Source organism: Mastomys coucha, unplaced genomic scaffold, assembly GCF_008632895.1.
Source record: "Mastomys coucha isolate ucsf_1 unplaced genomic scaffold, UCSF_Mcou_1 pScaffold16, whole genome shotgun sequence".
NCBI classification, from domain to species: domain Eukaryota; kingdom Metazoa; phylum Chordata; class Mammalia; order Rodentia; family Muridae; genus Mastomys; species Mastomys coucha.
In genome coordinates this window covers 105,582,288-105,592,889 of record NW_022196898.1, presented here as the reverse complement: position 1 = coordinate 105,592,889, position 10,602 = coordinate 105,582,288, and the positions used below count along the sequence as shown (strand labels likewise).

At 39.9% G+C, this 10,602-nt stretch overlaps 1 protein-coding gene across 2 annotated transcripts in view; it reads right to left on the bottom strand.

Moving 5' to 3' along the window:
* Nucleotides 1-10,602, bottom strand: part of Lrrc40 (leucine rich repeat containing 40) — a 33,896-nt gene that overhangs the window by 3,622 nt on the left and 19,672 nt on the right. For both annotated transcript variants that reach the window (XM_031375969.1, XM_031375968.1), the window contains 5 exons: nt 10,265-10,373; nt 7,359-7,466; nt 2,954-3,064; nt 1,749-1,826; nt 927-1,112 (listed from right to left, as the gene is read on the bottom strand). In XM_031375969.1, coding sequence (XP_031231829.1) covers nt 927-1,112; nt 1,749-1,826; nt 2,954-3,064; nt 7,359-7,466; nt 10,265-10,373 — 592 coding nt within the window. The remainder of the gene's footprint in view (nt 1-926; nt 1,113-1,748; nt 1,827-2,953; nt 3,065-7,358; nt 7,467-10,264; nt 10,374-10,602) is intronic.

Genomic DNA, 10,602 nt, shown 5'->3' with positions numbered 1-10,602 from the left:
AGAATTCTTAGAAAAAAAAAAGAATTGCAGTTGATTCTCACTCTACCAAGTCCCGTTATCTGTCAATCCACCCACTTCAAATCTGTCTGTAATCCCAAATCACTGGATTTGCAGTTATGCTGAGAATAGGAGAAAGCTGATTCACTCAAGACTTCATTCCTGTGACGTCTGACAGAACACCTGCAGTCACACTTCCTACAGCCTACTCAGTGCATAGTTTACAAGTATTTGTACTTTTTGTTTATAATTTCATTGTTCAAAATAGATCCAAATAGCCAAGGATGAGAGTTTACAACTATAACCCTACTGAGATGAACAGCTATAAAATAACATGCTGCTTTCATGAATAAAGCATCTTTCAGCTGAAATCTCAATCCTTCACCCCTCTTTCTACTAGTTTAACCAGCACTTAATTAGGTTAGAATGACTGAAGCTTTAGTACAATTCATTTCTGGATTAATAAAAAAAAGTAGAACAGATGGGTCCAAAAGAACAGGAGGAATAATTCTGTGTAAACAACAAGAGGAAGGCTTCGAAGGGATACTAAAAGATGGTCACTACTGAGAGCAGGGTAAGGGCTGAGGGAGAAGCAAGTGGGGAAAGACCATAAGGACTGGTTTTCCAAAGCTGTAGACCTGTAGTCTGACCTCAAAATCCTGGGCAAAGCTAAGGGGGGGTCAGACCTTCCTGCTCCTCTCCCCAGTGCAATTCTGGATAAGCATACATCAGGAGAAAAATATTAAAATGCTGTTTGTGCATACATAATGCTAATATAAAGCCAGAAAACATCTGGTGAAATTTAAAAAGAAAAATTAGGCATTTGCTTAACTATTATTGTTACAAGGTATTAAGTCTATTATTTCAACTTCCTATAAGAAAAAAAGCAATTGACAAATCAATTGGAAGCCCCCCAGTAAGGAAGTTACCGTAGCTGCACACAGTTCCCAAGCTCTGGGGGAATCTGCAAAAGGTCGTTGTTTTGAAGGTCTAACGTATTCAGATTTTCCATCAGCTTCATCTTGTGAGGGTCCACAGAGCCGACCTGATTGTTGCTGATCAGAACTGCTTCCAGTGTGGAGACGTGATACAGAACTGCAGGAAACACTCTGAACCTATTGAGATGTGAGCACGACAATTCCATGTAATGGGCAAGAGCCATTTCACCCTTAAGAATGGATGATTTTATTTAAGTGTGCTTTAAGTTCTATATTCAAATTTTCCAAAAAATAAGAGACTAATTTTGGAACACATACTCAGCAGACATAGAAGATACTATTGATTATAAGAATCAAAAAGAGCAAAAGCAGAGGCAAAGCTCCTCACTGATGGCAACACACTTTGGGGTCTACAGGCTATCCTCAGGAAGTTACTCTTTCTTGATCTAATTTTGTTTAGGATTCTAGAACAAGGACATTTTGCATTCTTTCAAAGATGCCTGACTATCACAGACACAGGCTTCATTGTCCAAAGCAACCCATCAGATGCCAAAGACAGGTGTGTCTAGCTAACATCTAATTACCTCAAGGCATCTCTTTCCACTACAACAATCCCAATTAGTCAGATGTTTATCTTCCTTCTGAACTATGGGTTTCTTGGAGTGGTAAAACAAACAAATCAGGTAAGCATCAATCATGAGAATTCTAATCAACACTACATTCAAGTAGAATCTAAATGAAAATAAAATCTGCTAGTAAAATATGGTAAAAATAAAGGCTTCTGATCTATCTGGCTCCCAGATGTTTCCTTACCTGTTAAAGGAAAGATTGATCGTTTGCAGTTTTGTCAATGATGACAGCTCTTCAGGCAATGAACTTAAAAAATTATTCCTAAGTTGAAAATCAAAAACACAATTTTTAAAGTTTGAAAACCTTTACTAGTTTAAATACCAGGAAGAATAAAAAACACACAAATGTTTGTCAATTCTTATTAACCTGACCTCCTTAGGATGACCCTAGAAGTGGGGTTGGTAGTTCATACCAAGTAGTCTTCTATACCCTTTTGCTTCTATGCACAATGACTGATGTACACACTCTGTTGCACAATGACTGGCTGCACATGCTATGTTGCACAATGGCTGCACATGCTATGCTGTACAATGGCTGCACATGCTATGCTGCACAATGGCTGCACATGCTATGCTGCACAGTCTGGCTGTATCCGCTCTGTTGCAGAGCTCACACCTCTCCTACTCTTTTCCTTCAGTCTTTCTGCTGTAAGACATGAAAGCAGATTTAGTCCTTCCTTCTGTTCCATCAGCTTTATGCTCTGCTACCCCAGAAAAGAAAAAGCTCCATAATTAGTGCAGGTAGACCCTCATGCCTCAACTATACTTTATGCCAATGGAAAGTACTCTAGCTAACAACAGGAAGCACTAGGAAAAATGCAGGCACTAGAAATACAGTTTACATGTACAATGTTAATGCTGTGACCCTGAGATGCATGGTATCACCCTATGAGCTGCTAACTTCCCACTGAATTTCTTTAAATCTAGCTTGCTATGATTTCCAAACAGTATAAGGTAGGTTCTATCTCTCTGCTCCAGTCAGGGCTCTTCTGCTTAACCTGTCTATTGTCCTGGTTGAGAGGCAAGCCAGCTCCTCAAAGGCCTAGTGCAACTGTAGAGCTGCTCAGAGCGGATGGCTCTGCTGCTTCTTCATTATGTACTTCTGGAACAAACAAGATGAAGGAGACAGTTTCCAGGTACTAGCTGTCAATTTACTTAGGATCTAAAGAATGCTGATTAAAAATATTTTAGATAATTTTATCTCATCACTTAAGTTGTAAGCTACTTAAAATTGACAGTTAAAATACCTAAATAACTTAATTTTACATTCTCCCTAATATACTTAATACACTAAAGACCAAGATCCATACTCACCAAGAAAATACAACATAAAAACTCAAAAGACGAATCATAACATTTAAGATGTCAAGTAACAGTATTATCAAGTACCTTAAATCTAAAAATGTTAATTTCTGAAGCAAGCATAACTCATGGGATATAAACGAAAGCTTGTTAAAACTGAGGTTGACATCCAACACCACTTCCTTCAGCTCAACAATCCTGAAACAAAAACAATTTTAAATATCAGCACTGATTTCAAACTGAAACCATGATAAGAGAAAGATCACCACCCTTCTGCTCTCCATTGCTCCCAGGACTTCACTTCTCACAAAAACTTCAGAAACTGGCTGTGCAAAAGCCAAACATTTTAAAAACAACCTTACCATGATCTGACCAAGTCTTCAATCTGACAATAAATGGATAGTGATGTTTAATTTAAAAATTGCTGATTATACATTTAATCAAATTATGACACAAAAGATAAAAATCAAACCTAGGTGGCTACTATAGTATTTTATTTTGGCAGTGAACTAAATTTATAAAGTGCATTGTTAGACACTGATAGCACAGCATTTTAGCCATCATAATGGGGAGATGGCTAATATGTTCAGAGTACTGGCTACTCTTGAGAGGACCCACTTTTGATCCCAGGACCCACGTGGCAGCTCACAGCCATCTGTAACTCCAGTTTCAGAGGCTCCCACACTCTTCTGTCCTCCAGACATTTAAGTGATTCACAGATGTACACACAGACAAAACATCCATACACATAAAATGACTTTTTAATTTGACCAACTAATTTTTTAAATATTATTTGAATTAGCATTAAATCTAATCATGGTTAAAACATTATCTGAAAACAGTTTCTAAGTTTGGCAAGTGCTACTGCTAAGCAGCTTAAGTTGAAGAGTAAGGATTGAACACCTCTCATAAGCCTGATCAAGTTTAGACATTTTAATTATGTGACTGATATAACCTGCCAAATAACAAACTTTTTTTTTTTTAATCTATCACATTACCAAAGAGAAAGAAAGAGAAGACCATCACAGCTGGTGATGGAGATGCAGGGAGGAGGTAAGCTTCAATGTGTAACTGACAATCTTTAAAAAACGTTATTGGAGCTGGGCAGTGGTAGCACACGCCTTTAATCCCAGCCCTTGGGAAGCAGAGGCAGGTGGATTTCTGAGTTCGAGGCCAGCCTGGTCTACAGAGTAAGTTCCAGGACAGCCAGGGCTACACAGAGAAACCCTGTCTCAAAAAACAAAAAACAAAATCCAACCAAACAAAACGTTATTGGATATACATGTATCAAGGGTCATATCCCTTAACACGGTAATTTTTCTAGAAATTTGGCCTAAAGAAACAGACTATATATATTTTAATTGCTACAAGTAAGTACCCTACTTACTTACACATGCTAAGATAGATTTTTAAAATATTACTTATGAAATAGGAAAATACAAAAAAAGATCCAATAGGTAAATACATATGGTAAAATAAAGCATTCAAGATACAAGTTACACATAAAATTCCAAATAGCTTAAAATAAAATGTCATTAAGTTAACATATATATCAGTGATAAAACTGCATGCAACATCCTTCCACTTCATCCAGTCCTTTATGAATACTCATTATGAATTATAAATTTAAGATGTAAGAAAAAGAGCATGCTTAGAAATACTTTAGAGCAAGGCAATTTGTGCTGTCTTCTTTGACTTTATACATTGCTTTTGAAAACCACCGAGCATCCCTGCTAAGAAAATCGCATACTGTGTAAAAACAAGACTATGGAATAAAACAGTAAGTACAACCTATATACGCAGGAGCTTCCCCTGCAGCTCTCCACCTTGATTCCATTAGTTGGCATGACCCAGGTCTGCTCAAACATACCATATGCATCTGGGATCAAATCAGACATCTTTCTAGCCCTTCAACAACAGGAACCAAAAGATGGGGACAGGTCTGCTTTTATAATGGGCTATTTTACTTCAAGATCTACATCCCAAATGCTCTCTGTAAATGTGACACATTTTATAGTTTGCCCTTTTAAACATTATGAAGCAATTCTTATCCCCCCCCTTTTTTTTTGATATAGCAGCCTTTATCACTTCATCGGTTCTCTTGTGTTTTGCCTTTGTCTGTCTGCTTCCATTAGGTGTCCAGGTGTCTACTAAGACATTAAGTATGATGTCACAGGTGAGGAAGCTAAGAGCAGCTCAGCACATACTCAGCTGTAACTGCTGCGAGTTCTCAGCAGGACATGTCCTGTCCTGTAGTCTGTGTATACTAAGAGGTCATTCATTTGTCAGCATCATTTGGGTGCAGACAGTGTTGAAGTTCAACAATATAGTAGTTTTCTCCTTTAACTTGAAGACTTTGCTAATAATACCAACAATGACATACTGAACAGAAGTACAACATAAATAGCAACTAGTGGCTAGAGTGGAGGGTCCTCTGCCTAGAAGATAACAGTTGAAGTATTTGGCCTTAGTTCTAAATGAGAAAAATCAATCCGCCTGCAAGTGAAAATGAAAGACTCCCAGAACTGGGGAGATCCTTACTCAAGTCTTGGGATGATGCGACCACCCAATGACTCACGAGAGACCGAACTTGCTGCAATCACATGAGGTTTATTGGGGATACCGGTACCGGGTCGATCTCATGACCTTGCTGGCCAGAGTTCGACGCCGGGGTCGATCTCATGACCATGCTGGCCAGAGTTCGACCCCGGACACAAGAAGTGTGAGATATTTAAAAGGGAAACCCACGAGCTGGGGGCGGAGAGAGAGTTACCAAGGAGACAGAATATAAATAAACAGTGGAGACTTACAGAGGGACCTGACTAAGGTATTCAGTTAGGGAGGGGAACACATTCATTCTAGGAATGCAATCTTCATCTATCAGTCTACAGGGTGGAGAGTCTCATAAACCACTAGACCTTCATTCTTAGTTCCGCCCTCATAGTGGATCATTCAGGAGGGGCAGGTATTGGGAACCAGAGCCCTGAGGCTCTCAATTCCTGGAACCGGCTATTTTATATTTCTGACTGGCTACAGCGGCCCTCCATGTCCTTTTAGGTAAAGGTTATACACCATACATTTGTATTAAATGCCCTCATTTTAAATTCTAAGATTCTCCAGCCTTTCAAAACTACTCTGACCCACTGTGAGCCTGGTACTGGGTAGCCACTCAGGACTCTCCCTTGCTACTCCAGTCACATCCATAATATCAGGGATAAAATCCTGATAAGGGATAAGAGGCAATAAGACTTCAAAAGGAGTTCTGTGCCTCCTGGATTTCAGACAGTCGCTGCTATCCCCTAACTCAGACGTGTTCCAGGTTAGTCTTTCCAATCGTCAACACGGCCTCATAATTAGGCATAAAGGTACCCCAAGAAATGATTTATAAATGGTTAAGATTGGACATGGTCTTCTGGCCAACACAATGTTTCCAATTATCCTAGTTTGTTGCCAAGCTATCCATAGCTTGGATCTCTTTCAAAGTATCTCCCTTGCTAGAGCTGGCAACGGAAATCGTGTACATTCCTTAGAACAATAAATAGTTCACAATAGTTAGCAGTATTTTGCATACTAGAGAGTAATGAAGGGTTTCCTTCGTACTAGGACATTAGCTTATAGTGTTAGGTCGGGACTCCCCACTGCCTGCCCCCCTGCTAGAACCAGAGAATTAGCAGGAAATGCTAGATAGTAATTTCCTAGCCATTGCCTCCAGCTAGAAACAGAGAATTAACATAAGAATACCTCAACACCCTCTTCCTCCTGCTTCACACCTAGCTCCACCCCTCTTCCTCCTGCTTCACACCTAGCTACCAGACCCCGCTGACCTTGGTGTGGGGGTCGCTTGCCTACGACTTTAGCCGAAGGACTGGGAGAAGAAGGACTTGGACTCACAGAAGGACTAGCACTAGAACTTAGATGGGCTAGGACTCAGATTCATGCATCCGCATTCCCCCGGGCCCAGAGTGCTTGGGCCCGGGAGATACAGCACCAGTTCAGAGGAGATAGCTGCTGCTTTAGACCCAGTATGTTTTAGATAGCCTCAGATGTACCTCAACTATTGAGCTGCCAGATTTACCATCTCTCTTTTGCAATGACTGTAAAAGTCTGATGCCATTTCTAAGAAATACATTTAGATCTTATACTTCATGTGTCATCTCTGCCGTCATTTCTCAGTCTACGCCTTGTCAACCTGACTAGGACCCCCCGGTTCTCCCGCGGGTTGAGGGAGGCCCAGATGGCCGGCCCGCGACACTCCCTGCCATACTGCATTATACAAGATGAATAATTTTAGAGTTAATAATTCTAACACCCATTTCCCAAGTTTACAACATAAAGTTGGAAGTTTTCAGATCCTGTACATCTCTCAGAACAGTAGGACCCCAGTGTGCAACACTCTCTTATATTAGCAGTTCAGGAAACTAACATTCATTTGCCAAGACACAACTGACAAAAAGAAGGCCCACCTCAACAGTGGATCACTGGCTGATCCTACCTTTGCGGAATCTCACACAGCTGATTTTTGCTGAAGTTGATGGAAGTGACGAGGGTATTTTTTGTGGCATCAAATAAGTCATCAGGAATCAAGGTTGCTTGTTTATCACTAAGAGTGGTTCAAAAAAGAGCATTCTCAACATTCCAAAAAGATGTAATCAACATTTCCCACATCTAAAGGCTTTTACAGATTTTTCCAAAATGTTCAAGGTAGCTGATGAAGTTCACTGAGGTCAGGATGTTCTGTTCATTCTCAGAAGCAGAAACAGAAACAGAAGCACTTTGGAAATCCAGAAACTTACAGAATGCATAGTCCATTTCTCTACCTGTGCTTGGAGCGTAATCTGATTTTATAACTAAGCTTTCCTTAAAATGTGTGCAATCTGTGAGCTTTGGTGACTAAAGAATGGCAGGTGCACCACTGTACTAAGTTAGTTCGTGTAATCATCTATGCTACTTCTCATTCTTCTATTATGTGGAGGTGGAGGAGAAACAGTAGGAAAAAGGCTAAACTAACTGTTGGGTGCTGCTACACTGTTGAGCTTTGTAGCTTGTCCTTACTTTGGGATTAGAATATTAAGAGCAGTCTTTAATAGTTACTCCATTGCTTTTGCAAATGTAAATATATACAATAATGCCCTATAATTAGAGGATTATAGAACAGGTACAGGGGGATTCAAGCTGTTAGAGTGGCTGAGTAACTGCCACACATATTAAAGGGTGGCAACAAGAGGAGAGAACAATAGGAATGGAGATCTTCCCTGCTGTGAAGGTTCCTACCAACACATTATGGATGAAGAACCACATGACACTTCATAGATTCTTTATAGTTATCTGCTTGTAGCCTATATCCTTTCATTTCTCTCACACCATACAGAAAGGAGGATAAGCAAAAGTGTTGGCAGCATTGTACATCCTCACTGCTGCTGCTTCACACATCACTACTGAAGCACCTGACATACCTCTGCCTCTGCAGGGTTATCCAGCTTCTTTCCCTAATATATACTTCCACAATGCAGTCTTTAGTGCTTTCCCTTATTTTGTACACAGACGTTGTCAGTGCTTTGCTGTGTTCCCAGAATGCAGTGCAACTATGAGACATCTCAGTTCCATTCACAAACATAATCACTTCTCAAGCTGCCTGTAAGTCAAGTTTTCCATTAACTAAATGATAGTTTATTTAACATATCCACCCTCAAACATGAAATGTTCTCTAAGTACTAGTAGTTAGTGAATCTGAGAGCTTAAATACCAAACTCTCATTTTTAATTCTTATAATAAAATCTTACCATTAAAATGTTACCTTTAATCCACCTACCTCTCTCATATTTTATAATTGATATTGCATTGTGTAAAATATCCTTGATAGGGGAGACTAGGCAGAAAGAGAATGAAAGGACCGCTATAGCCACCTGCCTCCTAGACACTATCCAGATAGATGGAGCACTGCCTTATACTAAAGCCCACCTCATTCCCAATAAGAGCAACTATGTGTCCTTAATAAAAACCACACAGAACATAAAGCTGAAGAGATGGCTAAGTAGTTAAAGGCATTGACTGCTCTTCTAGTAGACCCAGAATTGATTCCTAGAACCCACATGATGGCTCACAACCTTCTATACTGCCAGTTCCAGAAGCTCTGACGTCTCTTTTGGCCTCTTCAGGTACTACACAGATATGTGGTGCATAAACAAACACGCAGGTAAAACATCCACACACACAAAATAAAGTAGATTGTAAAACAAACAAACAAAAAAGCCCAAAGCACAAGTTCTTCCCAACCATTAACCATTAACTTCAGTGCATTAGTATACCATTTTGTCCCTCCTTCCCATCTTCTATAGCCTTCCAACAATTCCTCTCCCCAAACACCCGAATACTCAGGCACTCCACCTCCTTTCCACAATACCTTTCCCTGAATATTAGGCACTCCGTCTCTTTGACTCAAGTTCTCTTTTGAGCCCACTTTTAAATTCTGTGACTTGAGGGACCTGCAAAGGGGAAATCTGCTCCTATGGCTGTCTTTTCCTTACTAGCTGTCCTTTCTCTGAAGAACTCTTTCTCAAAAGTTTTCCATGGGCCTTGCAATACTGTGCAGATGGACTACAGATCTGTACTTAGCAGCTTTAATGTGACTGGCATGGACACTGATTGCATATTCAATGCCTTGCTGTTGGAGTAACCTTTTTTACTTTGCAAGGTGTGTCTCTGTATTTACAATTGTTAATTCTGTACAGGCAGAGAGCTAAATGCTGGTGGGATTTTGGTATTGTCATTTCTAAGGCCATCACTGGGTTTTCTGTTTTGTAAATATTCATCCTTCAGCTGCCTAAAGGCAATCTAGTGATGTATCAGAGGTTGTCTTCCTGCTGATTGACTGTAATAAACATAGCCATGTGGTGGGTTGAAGGCCAGTTGATGGGCTAAGTTAGATGAGCTAGCTGGAATACTGCCCAAGCAAAAGGTCTAGCTTCAAACTTTATTAGCAGTCTCTGTCTCATTATACTGCTGGAATGTCCAAGAAAGTCCCCGTACTATGCAGATGAACAGTGTGATGGTTTGAATGAGATTAGCCTCCACAAAGTCATATATTTGAATACTTGGTCCACAGTTGGTGGAACTGTTTGGGGAAGGATTAGGAGGCATGACTTTGCTGGAAAAATTATGTTACTGAGGATGTGCTTTGAGGTTTCATAACCCACACCCTTCCAGTTAGCTGAAGAGCATTATGCCTGACTGCCTGCTGCATGCTCCCTGCCATTATAGTCTAACTATTATGGACTATTATAGTCTAACATTATGGACTCTAACTCTCTACAACCGTGAATGTAACAAATTAAATCCTCTGTTTTAAAAATGTGCTGCTTGGTTACAGCAATAGAACAACAACTAAAAGATACTGCATACCTATAATCTAGCAGCTTTAGTGTGACTATGGAATGGATATTGACTCTGGCTTCACTTGGTAGTGTCATGGCAGTCTCAGGAACAGAATCATTTTGATTGGTTCTATCATCTGGAAAAGAAAAGTTAGGTAAGGTGAATATTAAAATTACACAGCCATCTTTAAATGTTTAATGATATATAAAAGTATTCATGATTCCTAGACAGTTCTCATAATACCCAGTCATACATTTATTCCCAATAACAGAGACATCATTTAAGAAACAGTAGTAAGCCGGGCAGTGGTGGTGCATGCCTTTAATCCCAGCACTTGGGAGGCAGAGGCAGCTGGATTTCTGAGT